Consider the following 21,585-nt stretch of genomic DNA (forward strand, 5'->3'; position numbering starts at 1 on the left):
TATAGAGTAGCTACAATTAGAATGAAGCAATTGTTTAAGGAATCCACAATGAGTCCTTTGTCATAGTTTGCTACCAGCCATTTAAATGAGTGCAAAAAACATGCCGAAGAAGGTGTCTGTTTCCCATTAAACCATATTTGTATTCTTTTGGCCTGCAAGCTAAACAATTAGTGTGGAAAAAACATGCAACGCTGCAGATCACATTACCATCCCCATGGTGAAACATAACAGTAGCAGCATCATGCTGTGGGGATGCATTTCTTCAGCAGGGACAAGAAAGGTGGTCAGAGTTGATGAGAAGATGGATTAAGCTACATCATGGCAGGAGTAATCTGACTGAGCATTAGCTATCATTTTCTTTCTGTTTCAGTTATGCACCACTTCTTGTCTTGGTCTATCACATCAAATCCCAATGAAATACAATAAAGCTTGTTGTTGTAATAAAACCAAATGTGAAAAAGTTCAAGGGGAATGAATACATTTGCAAACCACTGTAAATGTGGTTTGTTTGCCTCTAATACCTTTGCAATAAACAGCAAAATACGCTCTTCTCTGACTTCTTCTTGCAGCCAGGTGGAGTGATGCGTAAATGAACAATGCACTGCTGCTCAGTTAGGGTTTAACTGTGTGAGCCATGCAGCAAACCTTCACACTGGATTTCTATTTCTGGCTTGCTTGCAGAGTTCGCTGTAGGGTGACATTATTACATTTCTCTGGGAGATGGACAATCAAGGTCATGCATGTTTTAAAATTACTAGTAGCATCTTAAATCATTCACGAGGAGTCCGTTTGCAGTTACCATACATGGTTTTAGAGTTTATTTCGACATGAGATAATTGTTGAGTAACACCTGCAGGTCTGCTGTGATAATCCAGAACAATAGTCAATTATCAGGGTGAACCATTGTAAGGTGAAACGAGTGTGTCATCCAGCTCCCTCCCCCCGCCCTCCCCGTCTTTGTCCCTCCCTCCTCCAGTCATCATCGGAGCTGCTCTCTCCATCTAGCCGCTCATCCAGCTCCAGAGCTCCGCCAGGATGATCCGCCGCCGCACCGACAACCTTCACTTCACTTTCACTCTCCTTTAACAGAGCCCTTCCTTCACCCATGCTCTGCCTTCCTCCTGAGATGCGACACCCCTGCCTAATTTCCCGGACGATATCTTCATTTTGCGTCGCTCCTCGCTGATAGAGAGCATGCCCGACGCGGGGACGGGAGGCGCTGCCGCCACCGGGAATGCAACCACCTCCGGCGACGGCTCCGAGAGCTCCCGCCACCGACACCGAGCGCAGCAGGGGGACTCGGAGAGGCCGGAGCCGGGTTCTGCCCCGCAACAGAGCTCCTCGGGAGTCCTGGGTGAGTGTCTGCTTCGCTTCGGACGGTGAGGCTTGGAGTCGGGGCAGAGGACAGGTGAAACAGCACCTCCTCCCCCTCCTCCTCCTTTGTCTCCCAAAAACCATCACATCGTGTCACTTTAGGCCTGCAATTCATGGTTTTACCTGATCTTCATGCCCAGAATGCTGCAGCTTTAGATTCTGCTTGGAAAATGGCTTCATTATGTACATCTAGATGTAGTTTGACCTTATTGTTGAGTAATGAGGAGCTTATTACCACCTCCTGTCCCAGCATTATTATCACACTGGCTATGGTGTTCTTATGAGCAGCTTTTCTGCTGCATAATGTCTGTAAGGCCTGCAAACATGCCATGGCAGTTTCTTATTCACTCGTCTTTGTAAACAAGTATTTCACTCATGTTAGGATTTTCTAACCCATTGCACATCAACATCAGTTGGCTGATTGATACCTTATGAGGTCTTGCAAAAGTATTTAACATTCTTTCTGATGAATACTATGCAAATAAAGCCGAATCGACAGATGAAATAAAATAGACTCAAATGTCATTAAATAGAAGTATGTTTTAAGTCTAGTTTTAAAATGCCCAGTGCATGGAGCAAACCTAATTAGTTGTGGGAAGCTAACACTGTGTATCCATCCTACACTATAAATGTTCCATCTCCTCATAGTACAAGTGTTTACTAGACAAATCTAAACTTAAAGGAAGAGTGGCAAAGAAAAAGTTATTGTTTAAAGTGAGCTACAAGAAGTGCTGTTTGCACTTTGCCACCATCCTTGTAGGGCTGCATGTAAAACACTGATGTGGTGGAAAACTAACACTGGACATCACCCAGAACAGACAATCCCTTCAATGAAACATGGTGGAGGCAGCATCATGCTGTGGGGATGTTTTCCTTCAGTAAATACAGGGAAGCTATTCAGCATTGCTATGCCAAAGCATTTTAGAGGCAAATATGTAGTTATGTGTGACAACCCCACACTGGATCATCAGCAGGAAAATGAACCCAAACACAACAGCAAATCTACAATAGAATAAATGAAAAAGAAAATAAATAAGGTCGTGCAGTGGGCCAGTCAAAGTCCAGACCAATTGAGAATCTGTGGCAAGACTTAAAAATGCCATTCACAGCTACTCTGTCATTGAACTTCACCTATTTTGTAGCTGGTAGAAAGACACTGTATATTGCAGGTGGATATCTTAGTACCAATGCCATAAGTACCAGTTTGTTTGTGCATTTGTGTAGCCTGGGACTACCGCTTAGTGCATTTGTTTGTGGTGCTGCTCCTCTAGATTCTTCTAAGGTGATGAATCATGTATTTTTGAGATTCAGTTGCCTGGGTATAGTAGTGTTATGGTTTTGATATTTATGGATCAGACCACATTATTAGGAGGAGCCCGGGCTGGATTGTTCTCCTGCATGCAGGGTGCAGAGAAAACCTCTGTGCTCCCTGCCAGCACTGCTGCAGAGTGATGCAGTGGAGCAGTGGGCTGTCAGCAGCACATGAGAGCTCCTTTCCACTGTCGGCCAAGGTAACCTGAGCAGGCAGCAGCTGACTGACGAGCAGACTGTTTTCACCCTCCTTAGAGGGTGGCACCACTGGGTGTTTGAATGGGTCAGGGATGCTCTGGAGAGTCAGTGGAGCACAGATTAGTTACTGACTTCATTTGTTGTCAATGAAAATCAACAATCAGGCCTTAAACCTTTGCAAGCATCTTCGTAACCAACATAATATTCCAAGTTTTTCAGGCATTTTTAGGTATTTACTGCAGTTAGGCCAAAAACAACAAATCATTTTAAAAGGGATATGATAGATCTCTTGAATTTTCTGTCTTTAAGGTGTTCTGAGCAAAGCTTGTTCAAAAGCAGGGATTTTATCTTGAGGTCATACAAACACATAGCTAGAAAGGCGAAAGTATCGTCTCCTTTGTTCAATGTTCAGTCTTTCAGGAAACAGAGTAACATTGATCGTATAAGCAACAACCAATGAAATCAAGACATTTTAAATGTTAAACTTAGGTAATTTTTCTATGTGAATTTGATTCCACAAACATGTCTTAAATTCATAAACAGTCAAAAGAAGAACACACACTCTTTTCATTTTAAGGTATTTATATAGCAGGATATAATAATGATCTTTAATGGTCTAAAGTATTTGCTGAGAATGGTCAAAAACACGCACATTATTTATCCAAATAAAATGAAAAGCATATCAAAAACTAAGCACACCCTCGCTGCCTGCATTGGATTTAAGAGGGAAAGTAGCAGCCGGGTGCTGCTAAACAAATCCACTTCATTTGACTGATTATCAACAAGTGTGACCGCCTCTGTAAAAGCAGGAGTTTTGTCAGTTTGCTGCTCTGGAGCACACAGGTGTGTGTTGACACAATCACAAGAATAAGACACAGGCATTGATCCTAATCAAGCAATTGTGACAGCTTGTCAATCTGCGAAGGGTAATAAGGCCATTTAAAAACTTTGTGAAGTCCGTTAATCTACAGTGAGAAAGATTATTCACAACTGGAAAACCAGTTGCCAGTTTTCCCAGGAGTGAATGTCGCAGAAAATGTACTCCAAGTTCAGAAGGTGCAATGTACAGAGAAATTGCTGAAAACTTTGTAGAGTTGCATCAGAATGAAGACTCTGGAACAATGTTTTTTAAATAGAAGAGACCAAAGTAGAGATGTTTGGTCACAATGCACAGTGCCATGTTTGAAGAAATCTGAACATATCAGAATGGACACCTCATAACCGCTGCCAGGATCAATTGTGTTAGGTTGATGTTTTGGGCTTGCTTCACAGCCACTGGTCCTGGAGATCCTTCATCAAAGCATTGCTATACCAAAGCATTTTAGAGGCAAATATCTGTGTGACAACCCCACACTGGGTCATCGGCAGGAAAATGAACCCAAACACAACAGCAAATCTGCAATAGAATAAATGAAAAAGAAAATAAATAAGGTCGTGCAGTGGCCCAGTCAAAGTCCAGACATCACTCTGATTGAAATGCTGGCAACCTTAGGAGAGTACCAACAAACCTTACTGGATTAAAGCTAATTTGAAAGGAAGAGTGGGTCAAAATCCCTTCGTAATGATGTGAAAGACTGATAGAATCATACGGCAGACAACAACATAGAGTTAAACCTGGCTGTTGGTTGTGTGTTGCCCTCTTACTTGACATACGAATTAAATATTGATAGAACCTGTTAAAGATAGAATAATTTTTGCATGCCCTGATTCATAATATCCTAAAACTGAAAGAGGGTGTACTTTCTTTTTACCATGACCTAATTTATTGACAGGTTTGGTCTGGACAGTGTAATAACTGACTGACTAATGTAAAGTTTTGTTACTGTAACGTGTGCTAAATGCGGTGTGTTTTTCTTAATCAAGGTATGAGGACTACAGCTGGATTACCATGATATCGCATGACCACCCTGACATGTGTCAGCGTCACTCAGCTAACACAACAGCAGGGCAAGAGGGGGTAACTTCTCCATTCAGAGGAGACTTTGGTGGCAGTTTGGAAGGATTTTCTTTTCTGGAGTCTCAAATTGTTTCCATCTGTCTTTCCTAATCCTGCCACAGTAGACCTCAGTGACTTTGATCCTTGATGCCACCTTCCTTTGTAGCTCAAACACTCGTTTCAAGGATTAATTAAGCCCTCGTCATTAGAAAATGCAACATGAAAGTCACAGCAATTAGACCGTGTTCCCTGTGAGGCTGGCGCTGATAAGGTTCTGTGTTGTGAAATTAGGTCATGTATTTTCTGGCTATCCAATCAGCTGCCACAGATATATGAAGCATACGGTTAGATCCAGTCTTGCTGTGGAAAAATATGTACTGTTCAAAAGTTGGAGGCAGAAATTAGAAGAGTCTGCATATAATCATGTATATACATGAAATTATTCTAACAAACTTTATCACGTAAGTGAAATTTTAATTACCGTATTTTCCGCACTATAAGGCGCACCGGATTATAAGGCGCACCTTCAATGAATGGCCTATTTTAGAACTGTTTTCATATATAGGGCGCACCGGATTATAAGGCGCATAGAATAGAAGCTACTGCAGTCAAACGTTTGACTGGGGTTGCGTTGTGCATCCACTAGATGGAGCTGTGCTAAAGAGAATGTCAACAAAACAGTCAGATAAGTCAGTCAGTCAAACTTTATTAATACACTACAAACCAGCGTTCTGATAACTCCATTCACTCTCATGGTAAGGTCTCCTCTACATAGAATTCTATTGAATAGAGCCAACCGCACGTTAGGAATGCATTGGAGTCTATGAAGTTGAAGTAGAAATCAAACGTTAGTTAAAACGTGAAAGGGAACTTTTCCCTGATTCAGTAAACACGTAAAAGAAACAGTTTGATGCACTAAATCAAACGTTAGTACTGTTAACCTTTCCTGTTTCTGTCCCCTGACCGTAGTCTGATGACACAGGGGAGACGCTTTCTCCAGGGCCGAAGTTACTAGTTTCCTCGGGGTTAACTCCCTCACTCATACGTTGCTGAGTTGAGCATGAAGAAACAGCATCAAAACACTGAGTTGTTGACGAGATTCGGAGTTCTTTTTAATGACTTTGCAGCACGTAAAAACACAGGGCTTACAGACTCATACACTGCTGCTCCGGTCGCCGTCTCTACCCACCCCACACACACAATAATACCGACGTCACTCCTTCACTCTTGATTCTCAGCTACGGCAGCACACAGCGCCACCTCTGTCCGGAGGAGTAATGTCAACATCTTCCATACACACACACAAAACATACACCCCACACACTGAGCTTCTAATCACATATAGTTCAGGCAATTCCTGCAACAGTACATTCAAACGTTATACACACACAAGTGGTGTTGGACTAGGAGTAAGCACAGTACAGGTGTTTACCGCTATTACTTCGGCGACGCCCCTGACTACGGTAGCCGTAATGCTGCAAGCGGTGCGGCTTTGTAGTTTACCAGTCGTAATGAAACATTTTGACAGAGCGCCGTGTACAACCAGTATGGATCAACCAATTAACCAATTGATCCATATATAAGGCGCTCCGGATTACAAGGCGCACTGTCATTTTTTGAAAAAATTAAAGGTTTTTAAGTGCGCCTTATAGTGCGGAAAATTCGGTAGTCAATCACTTCCATGGCCACCGGTGTATAAGATCGAGCACCTTCAGGCTTTCAGATTGCTTCTTCAAACATTTGTGAAGAACTGGGTCGCTGTCAGTAGCTCAGTGAATTCCAGCATGGTTTCATGATAGGTTGCTACCAGTGCAAGTCATGAAATTTACCTGCTTCTGAATATTCCCACAGTCAGCTGTTAGTGGCTTTATAACAAAGTGGAATTGATTAGGAACAACAGCAAGTCCATGTAAAATCACAGAGCGGGGTCAGCAGATGTTGAGGCGCAGAGTCAGCTGAGGTCACCAACTTTGTGCTGAGTCAATAACAACAGAACTCAGAACCTCATGTGGCGATCAGATTAGCACAAGAACCGTGCACTAAGATCACAGAACTTAGTTTAGGCACCGTCTTGAACCTTTCAACGTTCAACCTGTTAATTAATGTCTTAGGTGAAGCCCTTCCTGGTTTATCCATCATCCAATTGGGTTAATTTTTATGTTTATGATGTGTTTAGTTCAGGCTTCCCCTTGGTCTCCTCCAACAGTCTTTCTATTTGCTTATGCCTGTGTTGGATGCAGTGGGGTAAAGCTCACCACCTTTGGTGGCTAGAGCAGTGTACGCTTGTTCTCTAGAGCGATAGGTCATGCCTCTAGGTAAGGATGGGCTTTTATAGTATCATTTATTGTTATCGTGACAGCAGTGACCTGGAGGCACAGCCATACAGTTGCCTAAAAGAGACTGAAAAGAAGTTGTAACTACTTTATCTTTACTGTTATTGTTATCACAAGAAATACAAGAAAATATTGTGATCATATTTTGAGTTTATATTGTCTACCCTTACATACGGGTATATGGCACTTGCTAGGAGGATGGCGCTGACCTGACTACATTGTGTAAAGTTTGATGCAGAGGGGTTTATGCTGGGTGGTCTGGAACCATTAGTTCCAGTAAAAGTAACTCCTAATGCTTTTGCATTTTGGACATTTTGGACAATTTTATGCTCCCAAATTGGTGGTGGTGGTAAAGCTCCCCTCACTATCTTCTGCAAGGCTCTCTTTTGTTTGTCAAATACAAGGATACAAATTCTAATTTCTTTAAGGAAGCAAAATATTTGATACAAATTATTTGTATTCCATTATCTAAAAGTAAAAATGATTTTAATGTCTGACCCAGAACCCACTGATAAATACATCCTAGTGAAGCAATCACACATTTCTAGCAGTCTAGCCGACTGCGTATTGCTGCCCCCAACTGGTTAGTTGTAGGAACTGAAAGCTGTTCTCCTGTTCAAATTGCAAATCCACCTTTGTGGATGTGACACCGCAGAAGCATTTTGTGAGGATGCAGAGATTAAGTGGTATTTGTTGTGATTTATTTGCCTGTGGATTATTTGCTGGACCCGTTTCACAACCCCAAATCTGCATTTACTCCCAGGTTCACATGGTTTTATCTGGACCAATTATTTCGTTTTGCTTATGTTCGGGTTTATAAAGTGTAGAAGAAGGCTTTGTATTTATGATGATCTGTTATCTTCCATGTAAACTTCTTTAACCCCACACTTGTTGCTTGACATTAACAACAGCTCTTTATAATGTGGAAAATGCATGAAAACGTGTCAAGTAGGAATCTGCACTTTGGCTGTGGCCCAACCACTTAAATAAAGTTGAATACTTTAGCTTTACCTCTGGCAGAGTTAGTCAGGTTTGGTGTCGAACAGGTTTCCTTAGATACAGCAGCATGATGGTGGCATCAAGAGGCAAGGAAAGCATCCCTCTGATCTGTAGAAAAGAGTGCCTGTTTTTTGTAGCAGCAGACAGTACACGCCACTGGTTTATGCCCTCCCACAACTTCATAAGTGAAGGGGCTGAGGAATGCTGTGCTGTATGATAAAATGCCAGCAGTGTGTGTGTCTAATGACTCCCAACTTAATGGGTTTCTCTGCTGCATCTGCCTCTGTGCCTTCATCGGTGCTTAGTGCAAGATTAAGCCATACATTTTCTGTTTTTCTGCTCCTCTTCTGTCGTGGAGTATGTGCTGACCTGCATATTAGATGCACTTTGGGATGACCCTGCTGCCGCTGAGATTTAGTCTTTGTTACCCTCAGCTGAAGGGTCAAGCACAGAACTGAGAAGGAGAAACAAACAAAACTGAAACAAATTACCATCACAATAAAATCACAGTGCTGCAGTAGTGTTATAATAATTAGCTGCAATCATGGCTAAGCTTAGCAGTCTCTGCTTTGTCCTCCTAAAACATACTTTTCTGGTGCTGCAAACATAAGACCTATAAGCTTATATGTGGCTCAGAGCAACAGTGATTCGCCTAATTGCTATTGATGCTAATCTGACCTCATCAGGCGTATCCTGTTCTGGCTTCATGTTAATTGCATTCTCTTCATCACTGTCAAAATACAGTGTTTCTTTTATAACTTACAATTGTACTGTCGCAGTTGGGTGTCACTTAAATTTTTCGTGCCACAACAATTTTCTCTTGAATTGTTTCGATGGTCCTTTTAGTCAGCCGAACCGATGTGACTGCAGTAACTTCTGACACTGAGATAATGGTGCCGTTTCACAGATCACTTATTCATGTGATGCATGGACATCAATGCCTGATAATGTTGTTGGAAATGGAGTTAGCCGTATTAAAAGTGAACTTCTTTAGTTTTGATTCTGTTGCTTTTACAGTAAAAGTAAATGTACAACAGGGCCGTCAGACACAATGGTAAACCTGTGTGCAATGATTTGTTCCTATATAGAGACTTTACAGTTAATTTAAAATTTCTTGGTATTAAGGAGAGTTCCAGATGCTATTCATCCTAATGAGGTATAGAAGAGAAACAGGCCCAAAGCAACACAGATCCTCCACCATGCTTACCTGTGGTCATCAGGGTCGGGCTTCATTCATTTTTTAATACCATCAAGTCATCAACCATCAATTACTGCATATAATTTCTGATATTCTGAGGCCTTATCTTATAGTATTTTGCTGAAATCACATAATAGGCAACAGATAAATACATACAGTAAGTACATACAAACAAAAGGTTCCTAAAATTACAGGTTACAGAACCAACACATCACCTCTAGATAAGATAGTTTTTGTTATAAATCAGCCTACCAGCATCATGACCTCATCTGGTCTCAGCAGGGAGATCCAAACATGAGCTTGTAGCGTAGGGAGGTCAGCCATTCTTTTTATTGCATTGTCTCTTTTTCTCATAATCTGCCTTACTTAAGCCTTTTGTCTGAGTTTAGCTTAGAGTTTAGCCTATTCTTTTCACCAGGCTGCAAACACTCCAGCTAAAGGCTTGCTCTGAGATATGTATGGATGAAGGCACCCTTGTGGGAACAGGTGTCGCAATTCTTCGGGTTTCACAGGATCTCCGCAGTCCAAGAAGTGCTGCTTTTGCTTTTTCTTCTTGTTCGCCCTTCTGCTTTCACAGCAGAAGGCCGAATTTTTGACCTGTTGAAAAAAATCAGTTGCAGGATTGATTCGCTGGTGACCAAACTGTGGATGCTAGAGGGCAAATGCATAGGAGGGGGATTTTCTTTAAGTTGCATATTTTTATGTGCCATAAAGACAGATTTACAGTAGTGTGATAGGAGTATAGGTTTTTATACAAATGTCGGTTGTTTTCTTTTCTTTTAAACAAAGCGAAGGTTTTGTAGCTTCCTTTCTTTGAGGAACCTTCAAGGGACTGATTTGTTTTCGTATCTCCAGCTCTGTAGATGGCCAAACCTATTGAGTTATTAGATATGCATAGATGTTTCAGGAAGCTACAAACAATTTCCCCTAAATTATGATAAACAGTTTAGGGAAATTACCTTGCAAGTAGTGATTTACTCACCCTACATTCTCATGTTAATGGCTCTCTTTGCCTACAGCAAACCACCAGCTTATAAATCCCTATTTATGCCCTCATGATGTTCATACTTTTCCATTTATAGCCATAAAGATTATCAAACTTTACACAGAAAAATGATAATGCACACTTGGGAGCTTAAAATACTTTAAAGTGCAGATAGAAGCGCTGCTGGTGTTGCCCATTCTGTGCTTTATAAGATGTGTTGCAGAGATCCTACCAGGGAGTTTAGGCTGTGATCAAAGCAGTGTGTGACCAACCTTCTTATGCTGAGAGGAAAAAGTGGCATTAAAGGGGGCTTGGTCACTCTGCCTTTCACTTTCTCTGACTGCACCAAGCTTTGGTTTGATTTGCCTTTTTCTTAGTTGCTAAGCACACCCGTCAGAAGTACAATGGCCGTGGTGAAGAATGCTGTTTTTAGACTCGGTGGGAGAAAATTGCTCCACATTAGTTCCCTTTCCCATCCCCAAAAACTGACTGGAGGGCTGGGAAAGTGTAAAGAGGATTGTTTTGTCTTCCACAGCTCATAAATGGGCACATTATCCATGTCTGTGTTGGCACAGAGACACTCAATGGGAAGCTGGGGAGTTTTAAGCCACTTTATTGTATATCTCGTTCCTCTGCCAATCATGTTTCTCTGATAATGCCCTCCTGTGACTCATTTGGTTTGGCCACTCTTTTTGATTTGTTTGCTAGAGGTGTAATCAATCCACATCTTCTTCTCCTTATTACCCTCCGTAGGAAGCTAAATTTTAAAGTTAAACTTCGGTCTAAAGCAGCATAACCTCTTTGTTTGCAGACTTCCTGTGATTTTTGCTGCATATCTTAGGATTGTTCTTTCGCTTCGCTCTCTCTCTCTGCCAGTTTTTCTTCTCGCGCTTTGTGAGAAAACAGATGTGGAGAGGAAATAAAAATGTATTATCTATTATGTCAGAAAATTGGAAAGAGTACATTTCCGCATCTTCAGAGCTTTGATGAAAACAAATCACAACAAGCCAACAGCGGTAAATGTAAAACAAACATTAAACAGTGGAATACCTTTATATTTAATAAATTCAATAGTTATGTAGATATAGGAAGCAAAATGTTTGCTACATTTATTAATTAATTTGGGCAAATATACATGGACTTAAATCAATTGCAGTCATCTTTTAATTTCATCACCTTTTTGTACATGTTTTAGTTTTTTTTTTGTTTTTAGCCATTCGCATATTTTACTTCATTTTTTCTCTACACGGTGCTGTGAAAAATATTTGCCCTCTATAAATTTCTTGTTTTTTGTTGGGCAGGCTAACAAGAGTAAATACAAAATGAAGTTTTCAATTGACAATTTCATTTATTAAGGAACAAAAGCTATCCAAACCAAGTAATTTCACATAGGTTCAGGTAATTGCCCCCTAAACCAAATAACTGGCTGTGCCGTCCTTGGTTCCATGAAGCTATAACAGACAATGAGTCTTTGACATCGCTGTCAAAACTCTTTTTATTTTTTTTGCATAATTTTGTTAGTTGAGTCACATTATAGGATTATCATTAATTAATTAGCATTAATACCCTGCTAAAGGTCACGCCACAGCATCTTAAATGGATATAAATCCAGACTCTGACTGGTTGCTCTACAAACTTTATTTTTATTAGTTTTTTATCAAAGGGGGATTTTCTGTTATACTCTGGAATATTCTCAGGCTGCATGACCCAAGTGCTCCCTTAGTTGAAGGTCAAAAACCGATTGCTACATTCACCTTCAGGAATTTCTGGTAGAGAGCAGAATTCATAGCTCCATCAATTATGACAAATCGTCCTGGTCCTGAAGCAGCCCCAGACCATGACCCTACTACCACCATGTCTGACTGTTGGTCTTACTGCTGTTACAAACACATGTAGACAATAAAGTTCCTATTTTGCCTCGTCAGTCCACAGGATATTTCCTGAAAAGACAGGCCTTTCCATTGTTCTTGGTCACCAGGGGGTTTGGGCTTGGAACCTTCCCATTGATGCCATTTTGACCAGTCTCTCTCTTATTGTTGAATCATGAATAAACGCTGAGATTGACTGAGGCAAGTGAGATCTTTATCCCTACTTCATGCTGTCAGACAGGTTCTTTATAGGTGATTTCTTGATTCTACAGGTTTGGCGGTATTCAACCCGTGATTTAACAAGAGGTGCAATTACTTTTCCAAACAGGACCAGATTGGTTTGTATAGTATTTGTCCATAATGAAAGACGGCTTTATTTAAAAACTGCATTTTCTATTCACTCAGGCTTCTTTTTCCTGATAACAGTAGTTTGACTATCTAAAACATGTAAATGTGACATAAAGCCAAAACAGAAGAAATTACCTTTTCAGGCAACTATCAGTAGTCTTTTTTTAAATTTTGTTGATTTTTGAAGTAATTTACAAGCTTTAGGGTTGATTTTTGGACCAACGACTGGGTTTTAGTCTGCTTCAGCCCAGCATTAAAGCAGGTCTCTATACTTATATAATCATGTCATTTCTTAACCAAAAACTCATCTTAATGTGACCAGGCTAACCCTTTTTGTCACAATTTTGAGATGAAAATGTTTATCAGTCTTTTATCAATAGTAAATAAATAAAATTAGTAGATTAGTACTTGGCACACTCTAGATTACCAAGGTACAGTACAGTCAGTAGTTGTGTCTGTGCTGCCTTGTTTCGTTTTTATTGGTCTGTTTTGTAGAAATAAAGTGTCATAAAGTAAATTATTAAATATCTCAATCTTTGAAGGTTCAGGTCTTTAAATGGGTTGCAGTGTGATAAACCACCCAGCAGTGAGTCAACGAGGTCAGCATGTGTAATTACTAAAAATGAAACCAAGTATTTGTTCTTCGTGTTTTGGTGGCATGCCTACTTCCCTGTGTGCTCTAGTCCTTGTTACTCTACATATTTGGCACAGCCTTCAAGGAAGTGCATTTTGTTTTCATTACAGGTATGCGGATGCATCCACTGCACAGCTATTAGATATTAAAATATTTATCAGTAATAATGAGACATATTATTTTTTTCCTTCTCTGTCTGCTGATGCTATTACAAATGCTGCTGAAAAGCTAAATTGGAACCTTGTTTTCTGGCTTTTAAATCTAAACATTGTCAGAAAGATTTTCGTTTCTTTCATTTTATTCGTTATCTATTTCATCTGATGTGTTTTGTTACACCATTAAATACTCTACAAGCTAGATTTGGTTGCTCTCTAGATCTTTCAAATTGAAATTGCTTTACAAATCCATCTCATTTTTCATGGCAGTGTGTGTTGGGAAAGAAGAACCGGCTCAATATGTCCTAATGATACCTAAAAATTGTCAGTTATTTCATTTACAGCAGCCATGTTTTCATTTGAGAGTCATATTTCTTGGTTTTTGGTTGTTGAAGCATCACAGTTTATTCTGTTATGTTTCTGTACACAACTTTCCTGTTTAATCCTCCTTTCACATCAGATTGTGACTTTTTTTATGGTCCTTAGGTCCTCCACAACAGTTCAAGCATGGCTGCATTGCGCCAGATCTGGAAAATGTTATTTTAGTGTGAAGGCAGGCAGGGACCTTCCATCTACTACTCAGAACATAGGTTTCTCCATGCTGTTTTCCCAGCAATCTTATGATGCTACCACCATTAGGATGATTCCTCACAACCTGCAAAATGTCCCTATTAATATGGGAGGTCTCTGCCCCCCAAACCACAAATTTCAGCCTTTCAGTAGAAGGTAACACTCTACTATTACTTGCAAATATTTTTAGCATCTTAGCAACATGTGTGGACGCAGGTGGGAAGAACTTCTGTATACAGCAACACACATCGCATAGCATGTCATCCTGCACAATAGTTCCAGTCTAGCAAATCTCAGCACTCAACCGAACATGGACGCAAAATCCAAAATCAGTTTTTCTTTGATCACTGTGTGCTGATCACACAGAGATTCTGGCACTAAATAAGTTCCAGTGTTTCTCTTTGACAGTGTCACAATACATTTTGCATTCGTACTGCATTCTGAAAAAATTACAACTTCTTACAGTCACGCAGCAGCCGATTTATAGGCAATTTGGAGGTGTGTGTGCATTTCTATCACTGGGAACCATAATCCCCAGGAAGAAAAGTGCATTCAAATCTCTGTGTTCAAGGGCTTTGATTATGGCACTGAATCTATTGGATGGAGATGTTGGATTGTATGTTTCAACTGCTTGGTGAGATTGCTTTGGCTGCAACGAGGGAGCAATAAATAAATTACAAGAAATGATTCTGAGTGCTGCCAGTCCAACGTGGGTCATATGAGGGTTTTGGCCTTGATGTGAGGCCAGTGTGACCATAATTTCTCTGTTGATCAAGTGCTGAACAGATTTTATAAGACCAAAAATGCTTAAAAAACATACAAAGAGCTGAATAAATCGGGATGAAATGTTGCATAGATTCTCCATATTCTTTGTCATCAAAAGCTCAGGAAATCAATGCTGACTAAGTTATTAATTCTATCTTTGCTTTTCACTGAGTAGGAATGGAAGTGGGAGGGATGTTGTAGTAATCTACAATAATCGCTGGTTCGTCTGGGATATTGATCGGAGTCTGAGCCTTCTGAATCTTTCCTGTCCAGAAATAGAATGAACATCATATAGATCAGCTATTCAAGACGTCCGCCTGACTCATCGCTGCAGGTTCTGTAAAATTCAGGATATGTTTTATAGTTGTTGGATATATATGATGTATGCTGTGCTGCACTGGAAGGTCTGATTATCTTATTAAGATCATAATTAGAATGACCTGAGACTGAAGCACAAACTGGATTTTCTTTATTTTGATGCCAGCCATTGTCTTTCATTACTCTCAATAATTCACTTAACCTTCATAAAATAGTTTGGTATGTAAGTTTGCAAGTCGAAAAGCAGCTGAAATAATAACAATTTACACCAGCAGGCCTACATTTTTCTGTGTCAAAGCTTCGCAGCTTTCCAAGTGAGCTGGACAACCTTGAACCCCCATGGGTATTGTTCAAAACGGAGGATGACTGGAGGTGAAAGGGGAGGAGGAGGAAGCAAGGATCCCACTTGTGGAATCAATAAGCTGATTTTATACTGAGGTGTGGTTTTAGACTTGGAGTGGTTTAAGGCTGGTCTTTTTTCCCAAAACGTAATGATTTCGTAATCCATTTATCTCTAAATGTCTGTCTTGCGTCATCTTTTGTGCATTCTGAGTTAGAAAAATCAGTTCAGTCAAGGTCTTTCATACATCATATGGTATCATGAATATAGACAGAATAAAACCTTAATCCCATGGCCACAACAAGAAAAAGATAATTTAATACCTTGAAACTGTAGTAGGGAGTTCTGAGGAAACTGTGGACTTAGCCTGAAATTTCGAACAAGCACACCTCACAGGTCCCTCCTGGCTGTGATTGGTTGTTTATGACCGAGAGCGGTGTTGTTCTGCAAGTGGCAATTGGACCACTGAGAGGAGCCAGAGATTACCTGTCTCATGTTCTACTGTCAGGGCATAGTGACAGCTTTAAAAAAATGTAAAATACATTTTTACAAAAGTTACCTACTGGGCTTTGAAGGTTGTTCTGTGTCACTATTTGGTCATGCTACAACTGTTGATGTCATATTTGTCTTCTTTTATATCAATTTATATTATTTTTTCCCGATTTTCCAACTTTTCATATTCTCGTATAGAGTTGTGCAATATATCAAATTTCAATCATCATAGCAGTTATCAATATCTGTAATTGCAATTGCAAAGGACTGCTTGGATGCAATATTTGGTAGTATGTTATATGTCAAGCGCAATACACTGGGCAACCACCAGCAGCTGGTTAATTTGCTAGGATCAAAATAGACTTTAACAAATTAGCTTTAGTCTTACTAAAGTGCAATAATCCACAGTCAAGACATTGGAGATAACTGATTCCTGTCTTTCTAATTAAAGACAGCTCTTGCCTTATGTTGTCCATACCTCATGATGATAGGTGAAGGTTAGAATGCAGATGGACACAAACTGAAAGCTTCACCTTTAGACTCAGATCTTTCTTCACCTCAACAGATAAGAGCAGCCCCTACATTACCCCGGGTGAAGTCCTAATCCAGCTGGTATGTCAAGAACAGGACACCAAAGAACTTAAACTTCTTCACTCGTGGACTTTTTTTTAACTTAACTAAATTAAATTCTTCTCAACATATTTAGTTGTTTTTTAGGTATCCTGCAACCAAATCTTTTATTCTGTAAGAAATGTCCTGCACGGCGGTGACTAGGCTGTTCACAAAAAGACCACTTTAATGTATTAACATTGCTTAGAAGTCTAATCCATGTTCTTTTGTCTTGTGTTCATCTGAAAGGCCTAATTCTACACCAGCAGTTGTTCCCAGCTCAACAAGGAAGTCTCTTTGTGCCACAAAAGCCTCTATTCATTACTTTATATTTATCACCAGTACTCGTTTTTTCATAATTGCTAATCCTCCTGCCTGACAATGTTCAATTCAGCTGGTTAGATAACCAGTCTGTAGTTGTGTGAAATGGTACTTTGCACTAATGGGGTTTAAAAACGGTCTGCCTTTCACCTTGGATACCTGAATGAAAGGCACACAACTTTATTTTCCTCATTTAACCCCGGCTTTGTTACACAGCCAAGGTCACACGCTGAAATATATCATCTAACCCTGAAGGAACTGCCAATTAGCCCACTTGGCAGCAGGAAAGTTGGAAATAAAGGAGGTAGATTTATTGAGTCTGAGTGAGGAGAGCAGAGAAAAATGATGTAAATGAGAGAAATAAGATGGCATAGGGGAAAGTGATACTCCAACTATTCTGCTGTGTGAGCATTATAACTCCTCTACCTGTACATCATCTCACCATGTCCTCTTCCTGGCGCCCAGCCATGGGTGCCTCCAGTGTCACATGCAGTCATTGATATTTTGGAGCCAAGCAAGGACAGGTCCGTGTTATCCTCCTTGCCACTGATAATGAGGAAACCAGAATCCTGACATCCACGAAGGTTGACATCTTTATACCATTTGTCACAGAGGTGGAACAGACACCTCTGTCTTCCTGCCAGAGAAAAAATCCTTATCTAAACACCATATTGTGTTATTTTAGAAAAGGTTTCTTTAGGGATGTTTCCGCCCATTTGGCTATTGTTTCATTTTAGGTAAGATTGGAAGAGGGAGCTGCAAAGTTGGATTCAGGCTTCGATTGGCACGATGTTGGGGCTGCTCTGGTCTAAGGTGATGAAGAAAGCTGAACAGAGCCGAACAGTAAAGATCTCTCCATCATTGTTCCAACCCTCACCTACTTTCATGAGATATGGATGACTGAAAGACAAACCCCGTAGACGAGGGCTGAAAAGAGCTTCCTCTGATAGGTGGTCGAACCAGGCTTTTAGAAAAAGATGTGAAGCGATGTCGAAGAAGAGCTGCTGGTCCTCTGCTCTGAAAGGAGTCAATTGAGATGGTTCAAGCATCTGATCAGGACTCCTACAGGACCCAGGACTTGCTAAAGGGAAGATATTTCCATTTTAGCATTGGGAATGAGATGGAGTGTCGCTGGGGAGAGGGATGTCTGGGTTTCTGACTTGTTACCTCCACAACCCTATCTTGGATAAGCAGTGAGGTGATGCAAACTTATTTGCATAGAACATTTAAGCAACAAGACAATTCAAATGCTTAACATGATGATAACATTTACAGATTTACAACTAATAAAGGGATTTTGAAAAGCTAAGATTTTACTTGGACATTGCCTGAGTAGATTTCTGTTTTTCTTGACAACTTTGTTTTCACATAAGAGTTTATTTAAACCCAACATTTTGTTTGACTTGCCTGTGAACTTATGCAGTACTTGATGTGTCCAAACAATAACCCTAGCATCATGTGAACTGCTATAAATGTTAAAAAATGTTTTGGTTTATAACATCCTTACAAACTAATTGTATAGTGCGTTATTTAAAACTTTTGCTTTATAATTGTGTTCTGTAAGTATCTATACGAGCACAGCACAAAACTGACAATGGTAAAATCTCTCAACAATCTTCCATTTGCTGAAAGGAACTAGAGAAATGTAGTCAAATTACCACTGTTGCCTGTTACAGCTTTGCCAAGGCAAGAGTTGCAGCACCCTCTCATTAATAGTCTTGGGAAGAATAAATAAAAATAACAAAGTATATATATAAAACATAGTGCTTATGATTAAACAAATGCCAAAGAAAACACTTTTAATTCTTTTGTGTTCACTTCCTTTAAAAAAGCCAAACAGGAACGGGGAAAGCCAGAGGAGGAAGTCATTTACACAAATTCATAAAAAGGAGAAAAGGCTTCATTACATTGTCACACAACTGGTTCCACAAAGATCTATTCTCAAAAGTCTATTCCTTTTTTATTAAATGAATCAAAACATAAACTGTTCTCCAGTGTGTAAATACATCCACAAACAGCATGGTTTTTGATGCAACTTTGTCCGAGTTCATTAAAAATTGTTTAAATTGTCTATACCCACATAGTCCTAAATAGGGTCATTGGCTGCTGGTGCTTGTTGGCCTCCTTGATCAGTAATGGCCACTGGAAGGGTGACCCTGGACAGGTCACCAGTCTTATTTTATTTGCTATTTTATTGTTACTGTGGTTGTAACTTTTTGTTTTTTCAAACAGGTCTCTCATGTGAATGAGATATTGGATACAGATACAGCAGCCAGACAAAAAGATATTCCATCTGAGCGACATCCGACCTAGTGTAAAAACCCTAATCCAAATGTTACAGTGATGTGAAGGTTTATAAAACAGCCTTTGCATTAGCTGCTGTGAAATATTTGTGATTGGAGATGTTTTAAGATAAACTCTCGCTGGTCTGTTTGAGCATAGATAAAGGTTTTTGAATAATTAGCCTAGCATATGTTTAGGTCTCTTGTTCCCGTTTTTTTCTTTTTGCATTTCAAAACTCTAATTACAACCTGGTTACAAATGTGAACACTTCTTACCCTGTGTTAAGAGTTTGATCAGGAGAGTATATGGCATAACCATAGCATAACTGAATCAATAAACCAATTATAGTATGGTAGCAGCAATAGGACTAATTGCTGCTTTCATATTTTAAGGCGATCTTATCAATAGAATCGCATACCGTATTAATCAGCTGTTTTCCATCTGCTGGGCTCTTTAAATGAAGGAAACCTGCAGGCGTTTGAATAAACTATGATCGACTGAAAGAAACAGGGTTGTAATTAGTTGTGCTCTGTTTTTTTTCCGTTCACGCTGAAGTCTGATGGCTGTCGCATTTAATTAATAGTTTAAACGACCATGCAAAAAAATCAGATTTCAACAAAAAATCGTAATTGAGCATCAAGACCAACCATGGGTCCCCCTCCCTGCTCTAGGCCCGGGTCAACAGACCCGTTTGACAGTAAAGCCCAAAATTATTTAAACTCCTGGCAGATTTAGATTTAAAATTGTTTTCATTCAGTCAACAAGTTTGTCTCTGATAGGAAATAAAACAGGTGTCTCTCAAAAGATAACAGTGTAAAAGGAAAAAAGTAATTAGTTTTAATTGGATTTTAGTAAAAGATGAATACGTTGTATACCATTATCAGTACATATTGGAAAATCTTTATTGGCATTTTGAGATTGGAAGGCCTCCTTGCCATAAACATAATTTATTTGGTCCCTCTAAATAATTCTTAATCAGAGTAAAGTCAGGACTCTAATTGGGTCACTCCAAAACTTTAATATTACTTCTACTCAGAAGAAGCATTTTGGTAAAATAATACAAAAAACAACTTAAAACCTAAATCTAAACAGAGAAATGTGGGCATAACAGTATCTGATTTTTTGTTTTTTTGTTGATGTTAAAAAATACATTAAAGTACATCATATTGGTAGGTGCATTTATAAATAAAAAATTGTGAGAGTTCTCAGTTTTGGTGCATTTAATAAATAATAAAAAACCCAGATTGTTTTGTATTTGACGTGGAAATCATTGATCAGAGCCGATCATGGGAAAATTACCTGATTCTGCTCTCTGGCTGACAGATTGGTGCTGCTCTACATGTAATTCGTTCATTTTCAGTTGGATTTAAAACATCTTTCAAAGAACCTGCAGCACATCTTTATTGTATTTTATGTGTTTAAACCCTTAGAATAAAATCTGAATCGCTCAAAATTGGAATCAGTAGGTCAGACCTCCAAGGGAAAACTGCATCTCTACTCTTTAGTGAAATGAAATGGTAAGAACATTGCCGCTCACTGCACCAATACTACTCAGTTGGAATAACTGAGTTTTATACCAGGTTTATTTGTAATATCAGTATGAAGCATTCCTGCTCTTCTCCCTCTTCCTGTCTTGCTGAAAAGCTGCATCCAGATAAGCTCTTAAGCACAATGATGACAAATACCTCTGGAGACAACCTGATCGAGTGTGAAGGCAGCAGAGCTCGAGTAGACGTTGAAGAAATGCAGGGAGAGAGAGCGGGAGGGACGGATAGATGTGGCTGGAAGGAAAGAGGCAGGGATGGTGGTGGGAAAATAAGTTAGGAGGAAAGAGAGATTGACAGGGCTCTGATGTAGAGGAGCGTGTTGAGGAAAAAGAGAGGCGAGCCTGGCGGATGTTCACTCAAACATTTATTTGCAGCTGCTAGTAAAAACAGGTAGTTGAATCTGTGGAAGGGTTATTTCTGTACATGTGTGCAAAGTTACAAGCATGATCTGCTTTAATTTAAAAATTAAAAGCAACAATTACTCCCACTGCTGATGAAATAAATTAACACATTTAGACGTTTAGACATATAAACATTTAGACGTTAGATTTAGAGATGCACCAATCAGTCAGCCAGAGTTCAGAAGTGACCAATTTTTCCTTGTTCAGCTGGTGAGATACTAGAAAAAAATCTGGGCCCATATTCTCAAATTCTGGTGTGGTTGACCCTGTTAGTGTGACGCTGTCTTCTAAGAGCTGTGATTGGTTGCTGCAAAAAACAAATACGCTCCTAATAGTCAATGGAGAGACATTAACCGATGATGGAATTTAGACTGGATTCAGAAATGTATAAATAATAATAAAACCTAAATTAATTGTAACACGGCATCAAAATGTTTGAACACAGCTTATTTACATGCTCATCATTATTTTGATTTGCTTATTTCTATGTTTACTCACCATGCTGGTCATTTGCCTGCTTCGTCTATTTCATGTTAATTAATTTCATATTAATATTACTGTGATCTCCTTGCATAATGAGGTTTAGTTTGGTAAAACGAC

General features: G+C 39.6%; 1 protein-coding gene across 1 annotated transcript in view; it reads left to right on the forward strand.

The window, feature by feature from the left end:
* Positions 1-967: 967 nt before the first annotated feature.
* Positions 968-21,585, forward strand: part of ano8b (anoctamin 8b) — a 57,936-nt gene continuing 37,318 nt past the window's right edge. Inside the window, exon 1 of the mRNA XM_047374785.1 lies at positions 968-1,354. Within this exon, the coding sequence (XP_047230741.1) occupies positions 1,195-1,354 (160 nt within the window). The 5' untranslated portion in view covers positions 968-1,194. The remainder of the gene's footprint in view (positions 1,355-21,585) is intronic.

The sequence above is a fragment of the Girardinichthys multiradiatus genome, chromosome 9 (genome assembly GCF_021462225.1).
Source record: "Girardinichthys multiradiatus isolate DD_20200921_A chromosome 9, DD_fGirMul_XY1, whole genome shotgun sequence".
Lineage (NCBI taxonomy): Eukaryota > Metazoa > Chordata > Actinopteri > Cyprinodontiformes > Goodeidae > Girardinichthys > Girardinichthys multiradiatus.